This window comes from Erythrolamprus reginae, chromosome 2 (genome assembly GCF_031021105.1).
Source record: "Erythrolamprus reginae isolate rEryReg1 chromosome 2, rEryReg1.hap1, whole genome shotgun sequence".
Classification (NCBI taxonomy): Eukaryota; Metazoa; Chordata; class Lepidosauria; order Squamata; family Dipsadidae; genus Erythrolamprus; species Erythrolamprus reginae.
Window position 1 is genome coordinate 84,909,135 of NC_091951.1, and position 22,765 is coordinate 84,931,899.

Below are 22,765 nucleotides of genomic sequence, written 5' to 3' on the forward strand. Positions count from 1 at the left end.
ATATGTTCACATGGTGCAATAGGACTGGGTGTAGGATTCACTGGGATAGGGATTTTCTGTCTTTCACTGTGAGTTGTATTGTGTTGGGGGGAGGCTCAGCCAATCTCACTGTAAACATGTTGTACTCTGACAATAAAGATTTGAACCAACAACTTACCATCTGATATTTTGGAGGATGTATGGACAGAGTTGGGATCCACGTCTTCATCAGGCTGGTAATGATAAAGTGTTTGAGATTGTTTGGGGGCTATCCAATTATGGTCCTCTTTCAAGGCAATAAGTGATGATGGTGTCGGATTAAATTTGACTTCAGGGAAGTTATCTGTTTTTGATTCCTTGAAATCCAATGATTTGGGTACTTTTAATTTCTGGTTTTTTTTCACATTTAGTTTGATTCTAAAATGAGGATTTTCTCCTTGGTCAATTTTCTCATCATTGATCGCATTTTGTCTCTCCACTTCTGCCCCATTTGGAGGTATCTCAGTCGTTGCCATGACTTCTTCCTTTAATACACTACTTGTAGTGGTTGTCTTATATCTTTGTGGTGCTTTCGTTGTTGAAAACATGCTTGTATTCATCCTGACCTTGCTATTTTCATTGTTGCTCCTGTTTTCTGGATGATTTAGGAGAGTGATATTTGTGCTGGTTTGTTGCTGCATTCCTGGGTCTGAAATAGACTGAGTCAGTGAAGGTGGAGTAACACTGCTTGCAAGGTAGTCATAATCCTCACTTTGTTCTTGGCCTATGCTCTCTTGTTCCAACTGTGTTGAATAACTGTAGTACTTTTTGGGTGGCTCCAGCTGAGTGGTGTCTCCTTCTGGTGCCTCTTGGTCATAACTGTATGGATCATCATAGTGCTGCTCGACTTCCATGGCATCAGATGGATTAGGGGAGGTTAACATGGATTCATTACAATCTGGGAGCTGATAGCACATGAGGTCACCACCAGAATTAGGGCAATGGCACACTTTGCACGTAGGCATGTGGAATGTATGTCCTGCAGCATATTTCTGGTCTTCATGGACACAGCCTATTCTTCCACATTCGGGACATCCGTCTGATGGTAGAACAGCATCAATGCAGTTTTGTGGAAGGTCTGGACATAACATAAACTGGCAGCTGATTTTACCCCCACCTTTGGGACAAGAACATTCTGTGCTTCCAAAGTCGACCAAATAGGACTGTCCTTCGGGCACTTTTCCATTGATAAAGCCTACATTCACACAATCATAGTACTGGTATCCTTCGCAAGTACAGCCATTCTGCAGACAAGAGGCGCAGCATTCTCCGGGCTCTAGAACTTCTTCAATGCAATTTTCTGGCTGCTTACACTCCACACCTGTGCAATCCTTCTGTGCTGTTGCAAAGCCAGTCCAAATAAGCACCAAAAGGACAGTGTTCATACAATGTAAATGGAACATTTGGTGCCTATCCATAATCTCCCTAAATATGTTTGGCAAGCATTCAGTTCTTCTCATCTATTATGGGCTTCTTTTCCTTTCTTTACTACCTCCTTCAACTTCTTGTTCATCCAGCTCTTGGTGAGAAATATTTCCCTGGATTCTGTTTTGGAACTAGAGCCTAGGTTTATGAAAGAGAACTTTGTTAAAGACTATACTTCACACACATCCTGGTAAACGTTAGAGATATTTTTAAAAATGGATAAAGCTTCAACATCTGGAGAACGACATAAAATTAATCATAACTCTCATCCAAGTATAGACACTAAACTTCAGGCTACATTTTTAAAATGTACTTTCTTAGTTCTCTTACTTAAAAAAAACATTTAAGAAACGTCTTTTTATCTATTTGTAAAATAAACACCAAGAAAAATAAAAGGCAAGTTTTTATCATGGTACTTCTTTTTACAGATTTATTGACCCAAAAAATATTATTGACCAAAAAAAGACAATTCTTTCTCATACTGATACAGTCTCAATGTGTTTTAGCACTATACCTCATTCTGTTTTCTGATGGAAATATGAATGGCAAGATAGCATCAAAATATTAATTAGAATTAGTTTTGTATTTGGGCCCAATAGAGTCTGAATTTAACTTATATTCCACCAAAGTTGTATTCCACCAAAATAATTTTTCTCACCTCAAATTTAACTTACTTGCAGTAAATGTCCATTGCAGGACCTCTGTGAAGCACTAACTGCTGTAATGAGCAAACATGAGACAATATGTGGTCACCAGGAACCGTAAGAAAGACCTGCAATGAAAGGAGGGATATTAGAAATCAGGAAACTATTTGCTCAATGTTATTGTACCTAACATGAGTCTTTATCACTAAAGTATTATTGGGAGCACAGAAGAGCCAAAGGTTCACTCCCTTTAGTCTAAAAATCATTTGTCTTTAGTGTTGACCACAAGATATTTCATTGAGTCCTTTTTCAATCTTGTAGGTCAAGTAGACTATCTGAGTACTGTTATGTTCTTACTCAGAACATTTGTTATTATTTCCTGTGGTACCCGAAGAATAAAGTAAGTGACCATACAGCAGCACATCTCAATAGGAGGTCAAAATGTCGTGCAGAGTCAGGGAAACAAATTATTTTTACTTCAAACTCCTGACCCTCATGGTTCTGGACATCCCTGTAGGAAAGATTGGCTCCACTGCATATTAGCTGAAGAGAACACAGTGGCTGTGTCTGCATGTCTTTCCTTTATCACTCATAAAATATAAACTTACTATTATAATTCTTTGCAACAATATTTTTTAACTTTCACTATTCAAACATTGGACAGCCATTTAAGAATATTCATCTAGCTTCAACTGCCTACACAAACTTCACATACCAGCAAACAAACTTTGTTTTGCTTTAATAAAGACTTCTATTTTTTATTAGATGTGTATATTTACACCTAATATGGCATTATAAAAGCAATTAAAATCTGAATTGAAAATAAAACTCATACAATTCAAATGGTGATGGTAAAAATCTTTTAGCTCGTAGTTTTGTACAAGAAGGTACTGATGATACATACTGGCTTAAGCCCCTTCCAAATCAACATGTTAAACCAAAGTTGACATAAAGATGATACAAAAGAAATGTATTGGCACACTTGGCATCAAAAGGGAAAATCCATCCTCTGATCATTCTAGCACAAGTTTTTCAACCGGGTGTCCTCAAATTGTGTTTAGATTGGATTGGTTGTGCCAATGGTGCTTATCCAAAAAAACAACTGGACTTTCTTGCGGTGGGGGGGGGGGTGTTTTGTTTTGTTTTAAAATGTTTTATGTCTCATCCAAAAAGCTTCTTCAGTTCAAAACTTGGATAAGAAGTGAAACATTTGGATAAGAAGTGAAACATGATTTTTTTTTAAAAAAAAAAAAAGTTCAGCTATGACCTGGATTCTATGGAGAATCTCTGTGGACAATTGGACACCAAGTCTAGATAGCAGTAATTGATCTAAAGATCCAGGATGGCTGAATTTGAGAGTCATAATCTCAGCTATACCAATATCCAACATTGTCCTTCTCTGTAAGTCATATGAAGAATATATGGAGGTAATCTTATAGCAAAATCTAGACATTGACATGTTTACAATATTTCTATTTATTTCTATTTTACTTTATTTTACTTTATTTTACTTTATTTTACTTTACTTTACTTCACTGTACTTTATTATTTATTTTATTTTATTTATTGGAATTTTTCAAACAAAAACAAGAATAAGAGGCAGATAGGCATGTTAGTACACTTATGCATGCCCCTTCTGACCCCTCTGGCTTAAGGATGAAGTAAGGTCCACAGAAGTCAATTTGTGACTGAAATAGTGAAAATTTGTAGCTGAGATAACTGAATCAGATAGGGCATTTAACTGATAGAGGATTAGGCAGCAAGTTCCCTATTTTAACTTTCTGCAGTCTATTAGACAGGAAAACAGCAATCCACTTGTGCAAAAGTTCAGAAATGCCATAAGAATTTAATTTCAACAGCAGTTTATCATGTACAGTACTATTGTATCAAAAGCATCAACAGCTTTACCTCGATCAAGGCATGTAGTTCAGATGTTTTTTACAGTACAAAAGTTGTAAATTACAGGATGAGGTTTTTCTAAAGCCAAACTGTTTGTCGGATAGCAAATTATTTGTCTCTAAGTGGTGAACGATGGATTGGTTTATAATTAATTCCAAAACTTTGCATGTAACACAACACAAAGAAATTGGTCTATACATTTTGACTGAACTAGGGTAACCTTTTTTAAAAATTGGTATAACTATAGCTGATTACCATAGATCAGGCAGAGAACTATTTCAAAACAATACTTCAAAAATTGTACACAAAGCTTCAGCTAGAACAGTAGCAAGCGTTTTCAGGAAATATCTATCTTCTCTCATTTCCTGGTATTTGTACATACAATTGATACATTTCAACTTATTTTATTCATGAAATATATCTTTTATTATATTTTAAGAACAAAAGCCAATGACATCTAAGGAGAGAAAGATTTCTCTTGTCACAAACATAAAAGATTTCCCATGCATGGTTGTGAATGATATAAACCCCAATTACAGTGATTTGTTAAAAAGATCACTTGAAAATGCACCCCTGTTTTGGAGTAATAAGAGGGTGGGCACATCTAACTGGCATTCTTGGAAAATACCCCCTGGTTCAGGTTATCAGATGTTTGAACAGGCAAAGAAAGACAAAGACAATTAGAAAGCAGAATAAATGAGGGGAAGGAAACACAAAGTATTTATGTTTCTTGGCATCCACCACAAAAATTACAGTAGAAAGCTGCAAACAAAATGTACTTAGGCCTACATCCATATGAGATTCCTTTTATCAGCATTAGAAAGACTGGCTTTTCAATTCAGGAATGTGCTAGAGCCAGTTAAGAGGCAAACTCTTCCAGTCTGCAACAGATTAGGTCTTGTCCTTTCATGCAGCAGGACAAGCTGGCTGGAGGCTACTAATCAACTAATTAAAGACACAGAGCAGACCTTGTTAACTTATGGTTAGCACTTAAGGAAGTGCTGCCCCACACAGAGCAAAGCTACTCAGGAAGAGCAAGTTTGTCAGACACTAAAACACACGCACAGCCAGATAATATTTGATTTTAAGGCTATGCTTCCTGAAAGGAGGACACGAGGAGTAAGAAGACCTGCCCACCTTTTGCCAGAGGTCTGATAACCTTATATCTGGCATACTAGCAAGACCCAAGTATTTCAGTAGTATAGTTTACTGACAATGTTCTCCGACAGATAACTTATATTACCAGAGCTGACAATCACAATCTGGTATAAATACAATGACAGTGAGTGCCAAGTCATGGAGAAAGAGGCTGACATAGAAAAAAGGAAGTTTATGATATTGTCTATTATTTATAAAATTTGGCCTAGCACTTCTAGGCACTGGCCTAACAGCCATTTTCTCATTTTTGAGACCTTTAAAACTTCCATTCATGCACATTTGAAACAGTTAATATTCAGTAAGAGTGTCAAAAGTCCACTTTGTGTCTTTGTTCAATATGCAGAAAGCTAAGTTGAATTCCCAGTACACTGGCAGCACTAGTGCAGAAGTAAGTGAATACAGTAAACAAACAAAACCTCTCTCTTACTACATTTCTCCTAACCAGGTTTAAGGCCGATGACAATGAAAAAGTAAAGTGTTTGCAAAGTAGACTCATAGCTGTATTAACCTAGCACATTAAAGGAGCTCTGGAAGAGGAAGATTCTAATATAGTGACAAAATTTACTACCCAGCACAGCACTCAGCAAGTTCCTTATACCACTGAGCCTTCCCTCCTCTTTATTCATATACAATGGTACCTCTACTTATGAACTTAATTCATTCCGTGACCAGTTTCTTAAGGAGAAAAGTTTGTAAGAAGCAATTTTTCCTATAGTAATCAATATAAAAGTAAATTATGTGTGCGGTTGGGGAAACCACAGGGAGGGTGGAGGTGTTTCCTGCCAGGAGATTCCTAGAGAGGCCCCATGGAGTCTTCTCCCCACATTTTCCAGTCCTGTTTCCTCCCAGGAGATTCCTAGAGAGGCCCCACAGAGGCTTCTCCCTGCCTTTTCCGGTTACAGTTTCGGAGGCTCGGGTTTGTAAGTGGAAAATGGTTCTTGAGAAGAGACAAAAAAAATCTTGAACACCTGGTTCTTATCTAGAAAAGTTCATAAGTAGAGGCATTCTTAGGTACAGCTACCACTGTATAGAAATAAAATGGCAGCAGTTTTGTTAACAATTCCAGAAGCAGGGAAAAAGCCATTCATTCCATTACCCTCTTTGAAATGGCACAAAACACTTTGCTGCCATCTGCTTCAACCTGTTGCTTTGAAACAGATCCCTGCTTCAATCTGAAAACTGCTGCATGTAAAGAATTTAGTTGAAACTTTCAAGGCTGGTGAATGATCAAAATCAAGCAACAAAACATCATTGTATGATGTTTGCAACTGTGTTCACCAGCCAGAATTGCTTGTGCCAGACAAAATGAAATACTGTAAAATCATCTGGGCCAAATTTTGGTCAAACTGAAGCACTGCTTCACAAGCTTTGTTCTCTTCTTAAAGCCATGTGCATCAAAACTGCAACAGAAATAAGGTTTTGCTTTACGGAGTTAAAAATCTGAATTTACCACAAGCAAGCAATCAGGGGAAAAATCCATTAACAAAACCCAATCTCCTGTGAAAACTAAAACATCCTCCCAAAATATCAAAGTTCAGTTACAACTGAAATGCTGGGCATAGCAACCACACCAATTTGGAGGAGAGCCCGGAAAAATGAACATGATTCTTAAAAGCCATATTGATGAAGCCTTGGGAACCCCAATTGACCAGGCATCTGATAGGAATAGCATTGCATTGAAACCCAGTTATTTGAACAGATGTAGTATAATTTGTTCCAGGTTTATTTTTTCTGATCTCACTACCAGAGAACAGCATTTTAGATGAGGATTGATCCTACAATGAATTGCTGCCTTTCTTAATTGTGGATAACTGGCAAAGTATTACTTAAGAAAAGTATTATATATTTTCCTGAGTTATCCAGAACTTGGGTAGTCAAAACACTATTTAACAATAACTTGCTATTAATAGTAGGGCTGTCATATATGGACTCTAAACTCCAGATGACAAGCACATAGCAAAAGGAACCTTGTGACTTTGCTAATGTCTAGTGTTTCTCCATATAATCTGGAGCTCAGGCTTCACTGACTACTTACTTATTAGATATCAACTTTTTTCTTTCACTGGGCACTCTCCTTCCGGGCAGCGGCTTTTCACGGTGTTCGGCCAAATGCCAAACCTGAACTTTACCCGAACTTTTTTTAAAGTTCGGGCTTGGTTTCAGCATACCAAACACTGCAAAGTTCGGCATGAACCCGAACTTTGCAGGTTCGGTTCGCCCAACACTACTGGGCAGCTAAAGAGACAGTCTTTCCTACTCTTCCCATATGCACTTTGGGCTAAGAGAATGTGTGGTACAGAGTCTCCAGAAAGCTTCCATGGCTGACAATGGACTAGAACAGAGATGACAAACCTTTTTTTCCTTGGGTGCCAAAAGAGTGTGTGCACACGATATCACGCAAGCGTGAGTGCCAAAACCCATACTTCAATGCCGGGGGAGGGCAAAAAACAGATTCCCCCACTCTCAGAGACCCTCTGGAGACCAGAAACAGACTGTTTCCCAACTTCTGGAGGCCCAGTAGGTTCAGGTTTCACTCTCCCCAGGCTCCAAAGGCTTCCCTGGAGCTGGGGGAGGTAAAAATTCTCTTGTCCATCCTTCCAGAGGCTCCCTAGAAGCCAAAAATGCCCTCCCAGAGCCTCTGGTGAACCAAAAATCAGCTGGCCAGCACCCACGTGCACGTTGGAGCTGAGGTAGGGCAATGGCTCATGTGCCAACAGATATGGCTCCGTGTGCCACCTGTGGCACCCATGCCATAGGTTCACCATCACTGGACTAGAACCTAGCTCTCCCCCTTCCAAGTCTACTGCCTTAACTGCTTAATTAATAGTATTAATTAACTGTTAATAATCACAACTTCATTTATTGCATTTATACATATTCCCAATGCTTTTCAATGCAGGTAGTTCTTACTTCATGACACTACTTGGCATCAGAAACTCCATCATTTCGCAACCACTCAGTTACAATGGGGATGAGTAAAGAAAGCTTTACAATCAATAAATCCTTGCATTATAAACCCTTACAACTTTCACAGGTTGCTAAAGCAAAGGAAAGCCGAACAAAACTGTAAGCATGGTTGCAATTTCACTAAGGGCTCATTTTGCTTCATGACTAAGTTGCCGGTCCTATTTGTGGTGGCTAAATGACTACTACCTGAGCAAGAATACTGGTAGCAAAAGCTATAAGAAATGGTATCCACTGTTTATTAAATTTTAAGAATGTTACAAGATTTACCAAAACAAGAGTGGATGAACATCATTTAAAAAAAGAAGATGAACAGAAGTCAAAGGAACCATGAAAAAAACCCGGCAAATATTCATCTTTTGTAATCTGATGCTCACCAGTTGCTGGCTGGTAATGATATCATAATAAATCGAAAACATCACCACTAGCAACCATGAAAAATCATTAGATATGATAATGTCCTTCCTTCTCTCTCTATGCCTTAATTTACAAATCTGCCTACCGTATTTTTTGGTATGTAAGATGCACTTTTTCCCCCATAAAAGAGGGTGAAAATCTGGGTGCGTCTTATACATTGAATGTAGCCTCACCCAGCCTCTCAAATGTAACTTTCAGAGACTGAAACAAGCTCTCAAAATTGAGCTTTAAAAAGATGAAAACAACCTCTCAAATGAGCTTTGCAGGGCTGAAAAAAACAACCTCTCAAATTGAGCTTTTCAAAACTGGAAAAGCAGCCTCTGAAATGACCTTTGCAACACTGAAAGCAACCTCTCAACACAGAGCTTTGCAAGGCTAATATACCTGTTCCAAGCTGTTTGCTAAGGATGCTAGCCAGATGGATGCTGGTAGGCAGAATTATTTTTCTTATTTTTCTTATTTTTCTCCCCTAAAACTAAGGTGGGTCTTATACTCTGGTGCATCTTATAGACTGAAAAATATGGTTTGTTAATTTTTCAGGACATCAAACACTGAGTAAAAGAAACAGATTTCAGCAGAGATATTTCTTCAGTATTTCATATGTCCCTGTCTGCATTTTGAACATAAGCCCTAAGTGATGTTATAACTTTGACAGGCATATCAGAAGAATTTGCCTTTGTATCTGTTTTCTGGAAGGCTGTGATATTGTTTCATCTCTGTGAAATGGCCTTCCATGCTTTCAGTCTACAATGGGCTTACATGCTTCCCTTGCTATAATCTTTGGAAGAGAAAGAAAGTATGCAAATAAAATGAATAGCTTTCTTATGCCATTAGAAATATTGTCTTTTGGACTGAGCTGTATTAAATAAATCATTGCTTCTTTTTTTAGTGCTTTTAAGTAATATATTTGAATGTTACCCCAGGCTCTATGAATAGCCAGTTGTTTTACCAAGTCTGGTTGGGGGAAGGTGTCATTGGAAAGATCATACATCTGGGCAGTTCTCATGAGAACCTTCCTTTCCTCTCCCTTATACTGTTCAAATTAAATACATATTTCCAATGATGGAAAATCAGACGTACTCTTGAACTGGGCCCGAGACTCGCATGGCCCTTCTCTTATCCATTATTCTCTTCTGATAGCTACCTGGTGTATTCTTCCTGAAGTGAATAAAATTGCCCAAGATATAAATCCTCTCAGCAAAAAGTTTGAGTGCACCACAAATGAGACCGCAGAGTACATTTTGGGGGAAGCAAAAAGAATGAGATTGTTGACAGAAAGAGCAAATTGCAGCTATAAAACAAAGACCTGATAGCCTTCTCATATAAAATCCATAGAAGCTGGTGAGGATTTAACTGTGGATGTATTTACATCCTTCTTCAAGTCCTGAGGTGCTGGGAAGAGGAAGGGTGTTCCTTGGAGGGAAGAGCAAAGAAGCACATGCCAAAGATATATACTCTCTCAGGATCACCCAAGGCTTGAAGATCATCTCAGCTGCACAGCTAAAATATTATATTGGGCAATTGGGATGTAGAAAGATGCTAGAGGCAGATGATCACTTCAGTTCAGTGGCAATGGTAAAGGCATTGTTTCATGCTGCGTGGCAGAAAGCAACAGTAAACTCTTGGGTTTAAGCAAGATGCCACGTATATAGACAAGATAAAAGTGATTGACAACATAGAACTGGATGATAGGCCCCTTAGGTCAGATGGAACTCAACTTGTTATTGAGAAAGTACTGAGTTTTTCAGAGTATTAATGGCATTTAGGATCCAGTTAAATCAAAGCCTTTGGGAAATCTAGTTGCTGATATTGCAGTGCAGGAAGGGATAGTCCCAAAGTGCAAAGACAGAATTAAAGAACACGGGACATAATAAAGCTTGAATGCAGGAAACACAATGAATGATTAAATTAATTTGGTGTGCATTGATATCTTGGGCATCAGTGAATTGAAATGGACTGGAATTAGATAGTTTCAGTCAGAAGATCAAAATCTTTACTATTCATTTAAAATGGAAACATTTTAAAAATGCAATTGCTTTCATAGTCAGAAAAGATACAGCAAAGATAGTACAGTGGTACCTCGACTTAAGAACACCTCTACTTAGGAACTTTTCTAGAGAAGACCTGGGTGTTCAAGATTTTTTTGCCTCTACTTAAGAACCATTTTCTACTTAAGAACCCGAGCCCGGAAAAATTTCCCAGGAAATTTGAGGGCAGCACGAAGGCATGGCCAGTTTCTTGCCATTCCCCCTTTAATCCCGTCCATCTCAGGCTTTTCTGGGCTGCCAGAGGAGCCTTTCGGTGGTGCTTAAGGAGGTTTGGCAGTCCAGAGCAAACAAAGCATTTTCCTTTCTCTGGGTGCTTGGAGAGGGAATAAACCTCTGCCAGCGCCCAGAGAAAAGAAACGCTTCCTTCGCTCTGGGCAGTGACTGTACTCCTCCTCTTCTTCTTCCAACTCCTCCCACCCAAATTCTGAGCTTTTATTTCTGTTCTAATGGGTTTGCATGCATTATTTGCTTTTAAATTGATTCCTATGGGAAAAATTGCTTCTACTTACAAACTTTTCTACTTAAGAACCTGGTCACGAAACGAATTAAGTTCTTAAGTAGAAGTACTACTGTATATGTCTATAGTATAATCAATGACCAAAAAGGGGTCAATTGAACCATAGATAACCCTTTAATATGTCAGTTACCCACATTTATGCTCCTTGTGGTTGGAGAAGGGGTATTTGTCCTACCTGATATGCCTCTTCTACGATGGTGGATATAGCAGCCATATATGGGTTAATCGTGTCTGCTCGTTGATTGGACTGAGCCTGCCAAAGCTTCATGTGATGTCATTGTTGCTATTCCTTCCCCAGTTTCATTTTTCAGTTGCTTCGAGTTGGACGCTAGTGCTATAGCTCTCTATCTTTCCGAACTATTGGTGTTTTGAGAAACATATTGACTTCGTTTCATCTCCCAATTGTGAATTCATTCCATCTGGGCTGATTGGGAGGTATTTGTTCTTTGCTGGAACTGGTTTTGCTGGGGGAGGGGATCAGAAGCCTCTGCCCAGCTCCCTGCAAGACCTTTCCTTACTTCCTTTTGGGCTCTCAGGAGGCCAGTTAAGGCATACTGTGGGATCAACTTCCAACAGAGTGATCAAAGCGCTTTTACTTTGGATTTTAAATATCAAATCCAGCTCTTTTCATACATTAGCTTCTCTAACTAAGCTCAATCATCTTAAGAAGCCCAGGATTTCACCTCCTTAACATTAATGGTGCTCATCCAGTGCCTATTCTATCACCCTCCTTCCTCCTCTGCTCCACGTGATGAACGGTTGCCATTTTGAATAACAGTTAGGCCTCCGGCCATCCAAATGGTTCTCCAGGGCCCTTGTGGCCTACAGTCGACAGCCTGTGGGTCTCTCCCTCCCTGGTCATACAGATTCCTCTACAGCGTATAAACCTTAAAGAATCATTATTATTATTTCATAACAAAAATATTCAATAAAAATAAAATAATCCACCATGAGGGAGAATAGAATGCTAACATTGTAAATTCTAAAAAGGTTGCTCTGTTCTGCCTAGAAAACTTGGGAATAATTTGGAGAATTGGTTATCAATTTTTGTCAATCCAATTATTCCTTTATTGCTAACACATCTTTCAAACAACCCAATGACATATAGACACACACACACACACACACACACACAGGTGTCATCAGATAAACTACGCAAAAATCAAATTGATTAAATTGTTGGAACAAGGAGGTACAAGAGTTATATATATGATTTTATTATATTTTTCTAAAATTTTACAGTATATTACATTATTTCAATACCTGTGTCAAATATATAGCAAAATATCTTATGTATTAGATGATATATAATGCTGATAAATTAAATTAATATTGTAAACATCCCCCTAAAAGCCAAACTGTGATTATATTTATCATGCTGCATCATACATTATAAATATGTATGATAATTACTCTTGATTAACTTTCATTAAACTTTATATTGTGAGTGTGTATGTATGTATGTATGTACGTATGTGTATAATATATATACAGTGAACCCTCGAGTTTCGCGTCCTCAAGGATCGCGAAAGGGCTATTTCGCTAGTTTTCAACCCGGAAGTAAACTCCACCATCTGCGCATGCGTGCCCTTCCACGCATGCGTAGATGGTGGAGTTTCCCCGCCGGGCAGAGGCTTCCCTGGGTCTTCCCCCTCTTGCCCCGGTAAGACCCCAGCGGCGGTGGGCTGGAGCGCGAGCTTGGGGCAGCCTAGCTCCGCTTCCCAGCTGGGAAGCGGAGCCGGCAACAGCGTGGGCGGGCGGGCGGCGCGCGCGAGCTTGGGGCAGCCTAGCTCCGCTTCCCAGCTGGGAAGCGGAGCCGGCAACAGCGTGGGCGGGCGGGCGGCACGCGCGAGCTTGGGGCAGCCTAGCTTCGCTTCCCAGCTGGGAAGCGGAGCCGGCAACAGCGTGGGCGGGCGGGCGGCGCGCGCGAGCTTGGGGCAGCCTAGCTCCGCTTCCCAGCTGGGAAGCGGCCCCAGCAACAGCGTGGGCGGGCGGCGCGCGCGAGCTTGGGGCAGCCTAGCTCCGCTTCCCAGCTGGGAAGCGGCCCCAGCAACGCGCGCGCGCTTGGGGAAACCCCGGCTCCGCTCCCCAGCTGGGAAGCGGCCCCAGCAACTCGCGCGCGCTTGGGGAAACCCCAGATCCGCTCCCCAGCTGGGGAGCGGCCCCAGCAACGCGCGCGCGCGCTCCCCAGCAACACGCTGCGGGCGGCGGTGGAAGTAAAAACACCATCTGCACATGCGCAGATGGTGTTTTTACTTCCGCACCGCTACTTCGCGAAAAATCGATCATCGCTTGGGGTCCTGGAACGGAACCCTCGCGATGATCGAGGGTTCACTGTATATGCCAAATGCCGCTCATGTATAATCACAAAATCTTCAGAACCGCAAAGCCTACAAACTTGAAATTTGACATGTATGTTCCTCTTAGCTTCTAGGTACTCGCTAAGAAAGGATTTTTTGGAATGATTATTAGATTATTAGTTATTTCTGATATTATCAATGCACTCTGATGCTAAGGATTTAGACTTTCTACTCCCCCTCCCCACCTGAAAAGGACTCTGTTTCAACTGCCAGAGGGCGTTGAGTTTAGACATTCCAGTCCATGCTAAAGAGTTCAGTTTCGTAGGGAAGCACAAGTATTCAACTACTAGTACAGTATATACCATACTGTTATTTTGCCATTGCTACCTCCCCCCCTTTGTGTGTGTGTGTGGTGGTGGTGGCGGTGGTGTTGTTTCAAACCAAAAATGTATTCCTAAATTTGTTAAACTTTATGCTATCATAAACCAAATTAAGCCAGAATAATCTAAATCTAACACTAACATACAGAAGCTCTCCAACAAGATTATTGTTTTCTGTCACTTCTGAATTTACAATGAAACCTTGCAAATGCATGTGTTATTTTAGTCAGATCTCCAAAATAATGCACAGGATTGATTCAAGGCTGAAAATAAATTCTGAAGAGATCATAGAACATTTGTGTCACAATAAATTGTAGTTTAACAGTCTATGTTGGAGGAAATAAATTACCCAAGCAACATAATTTCTATGATGAATAGTTAAATGCTGTGCCAATCTAGTAACATGTCAATTGGGCCATATTTTGTTTCCTCCATATCAGCCTCCAACAGTTTAATTCCAGCTGTTTCTCAGTTTCCATATTTTTGAGAATATGAAACTGAGCACTACTAATGATGTTTTCCTATAAATGTATTTTAGCCTTTGATCTTCCAAATACTCAGACTATTGAACAAAATTCAATTTCCGGACGAAGGTCTGCCAATCATACTTGTTCTCAAATTGTTTGGTAATCTTGTAATGCAGCAAAGGTACATAAGGCACTTTTTAAAATGTAATCCCTCCTGGTACCACCCTCTTTGTCTTCCCTTTGTAGTTCACAAGTGAGCTTTCCTGAGTGACAAATAACACTTTTCGGAGCAATTCAACCATAGAAGAAACTGATTTATTCCTCAGCCTACTTGTATTTGTTACATTTAGCAGTCAGATGGCCAGCTGTCAGTAATGAATCAGATATCCCTCCTGTGATAAAATAGATAAGATTCAACAGAATATCCACATATTTATCTGTTGTAAGATATTGAAGTGGATGAAAACAGGCAACAAGTGGTCAAAACAAGAAGTGCTTTATCAGACCCTGTACCTGTTAACAGTGGTATCACCCAAGGCAGTGTTTTGGGATCAACTTTCTTTACTGTTTACAAAAATTAAATTTGTTATAATATAAAAAGCATCCACTTCACATATGGTGTAAAACTATTCACCACCGGCAATACTACTACCCTTCAAAAATACCTTGATTATTGTTAAGGAGTGGCCAGAAACCTTGAGTTTTCAAGGACATGCACAGAGGAAAATGTGGGGTTCTAGCAGATATCCAGGAGATATGAGTAAATTCAGTAATACAAGTGTATTAAAGTGTATAAAGTAGTTTTTACTTTTAAAAATAGCACCGTCAAATTGAACAGTCCATACATACACATTCAAATCAGTCAATATCTCTCAATACAATAATAATATTACAAGCCCATAATTGTCTTACATATCAGACATACATTACAGCATACAAATACATCAAACTAACATCAAACACACAGAGCTTACTACATCAGTCACAGTGAATCAGCAGAAAGAACAGAGAGAGCAGAGAATCATACTTTCTGGCTCCCTCTTATGGCAATTTACAACACTGTCTCTTAAAGCTATAGTGCTTCAAAACATACAAGCATTCAGTGTTAGCTTGTTTATATATTGCAAATCCTTGTACATTGTACTGACAACTATGTATCAGAATGGTTAAACAACTGGCAATTTCAGATCTCAATCAACAAATGCTCAGTCTTACATATTGGCAAAAATAACGAGAACACAAAATACAAACTAGATGATCACGATCTTGTTGATGATCCTCACTCAGTTAAAGACTTTGGAGGACTCATCTCTAATGATCTAAGTGCCAGAGCCCACTGCAACAACATTACTAAGAAGGCATTAAGAGTGGTGTAGTTTTTTCTCTGATAATATTGTGCTTTTAATCAGAGCATATAAAACATTTACTAGACCAATTCTCAAATATATCTGATCTGTCTGGAACCTACACCACATATCAGACATTAATACAATCGAGAATGTCCAGAGATATTTCACAAGGAGAGTTCTACACTCCTCTGTTCACAACAGAATATTTAATGCCATGAGACTTGAAATTTTGTACCTAGAAATTTAGAACTATGCCACTTTCACCTGACCTAAGTGTAGAACACAAAATTATCTGCTACAATGTCCTACTTGTCAATGGCTTCTTCAGCTTCAACCACAACAGTATACGAGCTCACAATAGATACAAACAATGTAAATTGCTCCAAACTTGATCGCAAAAAAATCAACTTCAGCAAGAGAGTGGTAAACTACATTACCTGGCTCTGTAGTTTCTTCCCCAAACTCCCCAAACTTTAACCTTAGACTGTCTACCGTTGACCTCACCCCATTCCTAAGAGATCTGTAAGGGGCATGCATAAGCGTACCAGCATGTCTACCGTTCCTGTCCTAATGTCCTCATGTATTCATAAAATATCATGTATTCATAACCATGCTTGTACATCTTATATATTCATCATCATGTTTATACCTTGTCTGTAATCATATACACTCATGAATGAATGAATGAATGAATGAATGAATGAATGAATAAGCAAGCAAGCAAGCAAGCAAGCAAACAAACAAACAAACAAACAAACAGAATTAATTAATGCCTCACCAAGCCTTCAGCTGGCACATTCTTTCTACACTTTCATAAAATAAGATGCAGCAAAGTTCATCACCATGGACAAAAAAAAATAAGCATGCAAAGAGCAGAAGATTCATTATGTTAAATCATTTTCCTGGATGTATTTAATAGGATACCAATTGCAAACTGAAATATAATTTTAGGATTTGAAAATAGAAAACAAGATTAACTTTTGCCTTTGTTTAAACAGCAGGATTTATATCATTAACGTTGATTCAGTTTTCAAAGCAGATTGTCATATGCTAAGGAAAATATTATGCTTGAATATGATAAGCAAATAAGTGATGGATTCAACTAAAAAATACAGATCGGAGAAAATCTGAAAGTTTCAGTGTTGTACTAAATTCACCAGATTTTGGATGATAAGAGACATAAGTGAGTTGACTGGAGCTTTAATTCAATTTATAAGCACTTATCTTCAAATAGTAGCCTTTCAGGTGGGTTGTGCACATTTAGTCAGGTTATGCCTTTGAGTTATATGTGTATTAAGTTTTTTAGAAGCTTGGAGTTCGTTTCCATTGTAACCCAGAATCATGTTAGAATGCCTGTTTTGGTTTCTTTGGGTAAATCCAAATTATATTCTCTTTTTTACCACAGGAAGTTGCTGTGGTCTTTTCTATAATAATTAGTGGTGCATAAACTAATTCTGTATCAAGAAGGTTTTAAATAAATAAAGGATTAAAGTTGTGGTCTGATTCTGAAAATATTTTATCAGGGTGGTTAGCTTCAAACATATAAATTATATATATTATTTGCCTGTTCAAGTGGAGACAAGACAAATTTATTAAAATATAAAGAATTGGCACTTAAACATAAAAAACCTGTTTATCTGTTCATAAATCGTTTCCTTTTTCCCATTCTTCTTTCACTTAAAAACAAACTATTCTTGTTTTCTAGAAAACTCCCCATTCTTAAGTAAGTAATTCTTGATAAATTTGAGGAAAAATCACATATTTCTCATCATCTGAGCAAACATTGCCACTTTTATGTATCATTTGACAAGTGGTCACCAAAAGCTTATTGCCATATTTACTTGGCTATGCTGAGAATTTCTTCTTTTTAGAACCAAAGAGTTTTTCAAAACCACAGTCACCTATACTTTCCTTGATTTTGTCCTTCAATAATTTAAAATTCTAATCTTCGATTTTTAAATATATAAACTTCATTCTGTTCAGAATATTGATTGGATATGATTCCTCCAAATATACTTATTATTATCACCATCTGTGAACATTTTATCTTTCTACATATAAAGTAATATATATATTTATTAGATTTAGATTAGATTAGATTTAGATATAAACCAGCACATGTCATAAATATATAACCAGCACATCCTTCATGTTGATAAATATCTTGAATTTTGTTGGGCCAGGTTCAGCTAAGGCACCCCCATTTTATGAAATAAAATAATAAAATAAAATAAATGAAACAAATAATAAAATAAAATGAATACTCTTTATACAACATAATACATGAATCTTTTCCTTTTGCCCTTTCTTCGACTTGAAAACAAGCTACTCTTAATTATTTTCTAGAAAATGAAAATTATAAGCACAGATGAATTAGGCAAGAGAACATGATTTATTTATTACAAGATGTGCTAATGATCAAGCCATCTGCACATTGTACACAAATCCATTGACAGAAGATAATGGAAATGAATAGACATAATCTTTGATTTCCACCAATTGTTTAGTGATTGTTTGAAGTTACAACAGCACTGAAAAAAAACTGACTACACTTTTTCACATTTACAACCATTTCAACATCCCCATTGTCACATGATCCAAATTCAGATGCTTGAAATCTAGTTAATATTTATGACAGTTACAATGTCCCAACTGTCCCAGGGTCATGTAATCACCATTTGTGACCTTCTGACAAGTAAAATCAATGAGGAAGCTACGTTTACTTAACTGATGTGTTACTAACTATAGCAAGAAAAATGGTAAAAAGGGGGTGAAACCCACTTAACAATGGTCTCACTTAGCAACAGAAATTTTGGGATTAATTGTGGTCGTAGGTTGAGGAAAATACAGATTATTATTATTATTATTATTATTATTATTATTATTATTATTATTATTATTATTTATTAGATTTGTATGCCGCCCCTCTCCGCAGACTCGGGGCAGCTCACAACAGTGATAAAAAACAATATGTATTGACAAATCTAATGTAATTTAAAATCTAAAATAGCAATTGTACATTTAAAAAATCTAAAAACAAGGAACCCCAATATAAAAAACATACATACAGTCATATCACGCACTAAAACTACATAGGCAGGGGGAGATGTCTCAGTTCCCCCACGCTTGACAACAGAGGTGGGTTTTGAGGAGTTTACGGAAGGCAAGGAGGGTAGGGGCAGTTCTAATTTCTGGAGGGAGCTGATTCCAGAGGGTCGGAGCCGCCACAGAGAAGGCTCTTCCCCTGGGTCCCGCCAGACAACATTGTTTAGTCGACGGGACCCGGAGAAGGCCAACTCTGTGGGACCTGACCGGTCGCTGGGATTTGTGCGGCAGAAGGCGGTCTCGCAGGTATCCTGGTCCGGTGCCATGAAGGGCTTTATAGGTACAATTGAGTTCAACATTTATGTTGTTTAGCGAGACAGTTCTTACATGAATTTTGCCCTACTGTATTACATTTCTTGCTATAATTTCCAAGCATCTGGATTTTGGTCACATGACCATGGAAAGGTTGCAATTGTTGTAAGTGTGGAAAAAACGGTCATCATAAGTCACTTTTGTCCGTACCATTGTGACTTTGAACCATCATTAAATGAATTGTTATAAGTCAAAGACTAGCTGTAGTCATGCAGTAAAAATGAGCATGTAGAAAATATTTGTACACGTATAAAGAAACCTTTAAAATTGTACTATTGTACATGTGCGTATTTTGCATATGGTTACAAGAGTTTTCCCATTTGTCTGAAATTGAATATTGTATCATGAAAATCATGTAATAACCTATGAAAACAGTTAAGAGAAGGAACAGAAATTCATCTTCTGAATTTTTCTCAGAAATGGAATTACTCAAGCACCTGTAATTACCTGAAAGAGTACCTGAATAATCTCCATTTACTGCATATGCCTATTGTATTTATTTTGCAGTTAGAACTATACGGCCAAAGTATATCAAAGTACTTGCCTTGGGGCTAGCAAAAAATTATCTGCCCCACTGTCAAAACCTCTTATTACCTTTGTTCTCTTCATTACATTCTCTAATTTTTCATAACTATGTTTTAACTATGTTTTATTCAATTTCTTTATTTTATTTCTTTATTTTGTTAAGCACGCATTAGATAACAGACATAGGTATAAACATGGTTATTAATACATGAAATGGTTACTAGTAAAAGGAGACTTAGGAAAGGGACAGTAGGTACTATATGCCCGCCTCTTTACTATCTGTGTGAATGGATAAACGTGTTTAAACCCTTATCGGAGGGTGGGTGGGGGAGAGAGACCTTTTTCTAAGCAGATTATAGACCAATTACCATTCTCATTCATTCTTGCGTCTATGAATTACTTAATAACTTTTTCTCATTCTTACCCACCTGTTTATGTTGACTAATACAGTAAATCTTTTCTCCTGGATCACATTCATTAGAAACTGAATATTTTATGCCCAACTTATTTAGATTTCACAATTATTATCAACAAACTATTTGTTCAACAAACTCACAACATCCATTGTTTTTCATACTGCATGTATTTTAGCATTTCCATTCATAATGAAACATACCTTATTTTCCCTGTAGGAATTCAACAATTCCATTTTTTAAAGGTCATGTAATCTCTTATATTCCTCCTCTTTCTCTTACTATCGCACAATCTTCTCTCTCTCTCCCTTCATCTCTTTAACAATTACTTTCATCATATGAGCCTTGGTGGCGAAGTGGCGCAAGCCACTTCTGCTGACTGCTGGCTGTAGTTCGCCAGGCTCAAGACTGACTCAGCCTTCCATCCTTCCATCCTCCATAGGTGGGTTAAATGAGGACCCAGATTGTTGGGGGCGATATGCGGACTCTGTAAATCACTTAGAGAGGGCTGTAAAGCACTGTGAAGTGGTATATAAGTGCTATTCCTATATTCCAAGTCACAATCTTCCTGAAATCACAATAATCATCAGCTGGTAGATATTGGCCTCTACCACCCATTATGGCTACAAAGGCGGTCAAATCCCACCTTTAGTTCAAGTTGGTTCACTCCAGGATCTCTAATCTACAGACTCTCATGCAAAACTGAGATACAAAAATGTGCAGATGACACACATCCAGAATGTCTTTCTTCTTTGGAGATTTAAAAAAAATAAAATAATTTTTAAATCTTCTTTGTTTCCTATGTTATTATTTTATGCTCTATATAAACATTTAAGAAGATTCAACTTCATTTTGAGGTGTTTTTTTAAAAAAAATTAGACTTTGGACAGGACGATTTTACTTGGAGTACCTTAATTAAGCAGTCAGAGTTAAAAATGTTACACTAAAACCTCAACCAGCTTCCAACATGATGCAGTTGTTTTTCCCTCTCCTGTTTGCCTATATACTGTATATCTTTTCAACCTTATGCTAATTTTGTTTTGCATTTTGAATCTGAAGGTGATTTGGACTATTCTGAGCAATGAACTCATCTTGATAAGCATAGAAAGGCAGCCCCTCCAGCCTTCCAGATGTGCTTGCTGTAAATTTGCAGAGCAGCAGAGCTCCTGGATAGATATGGCTAGTTGGCTAACCCCAACACCTCTGAAAATTTTTACATGCTACTGTAAAGTAAAAAAAAAAAAGTAGCAAATCATTAGTCCTCCAAGGAAGATTTAGCCCTCTAGTCCAACCTCTCTGATGAGGGCCAGCTGCCACAGCAATCTGACAAAATTCTCAGAGTAACAACAATTGCTCTGTTTCAATTAGTCATTGTTTCCTAGGAGTGCAAACAGGTAGGACTGTGAATTGAACAAACATTGACACCTTTCTTAATTTTATGAGCATGGTTATAAATTCTAGCCAAGATTGGCTTGGCCCAGATCACTCTTGGTGCTGTTCATAGTGTACTATTTGTATAAAAAGAGACATCTTCCTTTTATTGGTGACTTGTGGCAGATGTCAGCTTTTTGTAGTCATTGCATTTTAGTACTCTTAATGATTAGCATTCCAGTCCTTGATTACCTGCTGTTTTCACCTAGCTGACAAAAACAACACCTCTAATATTCACAGTGCCTGTTGAAAAAAGTTGGGGTATACAATTGGAATTCCCTGGAAAAGCATTAGATTATATTGTATCTTGAACAATTCTGTTTTAGTTGTTTTGTTTGTAAACAACAGAACTCAAATTCTTCTAATTGCATTTAATTTATTTCATAGAATTACAAAGTCTTGCATACAGATATGACCTGTTTAAGATTGGGAATGTTTCACATCAAACTACCATGTTTTTGAAACAGTAATAGTAATATCAGAAACCATTCCACGTAACATAAATAAAGAGTAGAATTAAATTTAGACAATTTGTTTATTTGTTTGTTTGTTTGTTTTGTTTGTTTGTTTGTTTGTTTATTTGTATGCCGCCCCTCTCCGAAGACTCGGGACGGCTAACAACAATATAAAAAGACAATGTAAACAAATCTAATATTAAAAATAATCTAAAAACCCCCAATTTAAAGAACCACTCATACATACAAGCATACCATGTATAAATTCTATAAGCCTAGGGGGAAGGGAAATTTCAATTCCCCCATGCCTGACCACAGAGGTGAGTTTTAAGGAGCTTGCGAAAGGCAAGGAAGGTGGGGAAAACTCTGATATCTGGGGGGAGCTGGTTCCAGAGGGTCGGGGCCGCCACAGAGAAGGCTCTTCTCCTGGGTCCCGCCAAATGACATTGCTTAGTCAACGGGACCCGGAGAAGGCCAACTCTGTGGGACCTAACCGGTAGCTGGGATTCGTGCAGCAGAAGGCGGTCCCGGAGATATTCTGGTCCAATGAAGGGCTTTATAGGTCATAACCAACACTTTGAATTGTGACTGGAAATTGATCGGCAACCAATGCAGACTGCGGAGTGTTGGTGTAACATGGGCATACCTTGGGAAGCCCATGATTGCTCTCGCAGCTGCATTCTGCACGATCTGAAGTTTCCAAACACTTTTCAAAGGTAGCCCCATGTAGAGAGCATTACAGTAGTCGAACCTCGAGGTGATGAGGGTATGAGTGACTGTGAGCAGTGAGTCCCGGTCCAGATAGGGCTGCAACTGGTGCACCAGGTGAACTTGGGCAAACGCCCCCCTCGCCACAGCTGAAAGATGTTTCTTTAATGTTTCTCTAGTAATTTCCTCAACTATAACTATAAGGTAAGGGACAACATTGAAATCTAATA

The 22,765-nt window shown here is 38.3% G+C and overlaps 1 protein-coding gene across 1 annotated transcript in view; it reads right to left on the reverse strand.

The window, feature by feature from the left end:
• FBLN2 (fibulin 2) overlaps positions 1–22,765 on the reverse strand; it is a 153,220-nt gene that overhangs the window by 113,719 nt on the left and 16,736 nt on the right. The window contains exons 2-3 of the mRNA XM_070738545.1: positions 2,118–2,215; positions 158–1,581 (exon numbers count right to left, since the gene is read on the reverse strand). Of these exons, the coding sequence (XP_070594646.1) occupies positions 158–1,478 (1,321 nt within the window). The 5' untranslated portion in view covers positions 1,479–1,581; positions 2,118–2,215. The remainder of the gene's footprint in view (positions 1–157; positions 1,582–2,117; positions 2,216–22,765) is intronic.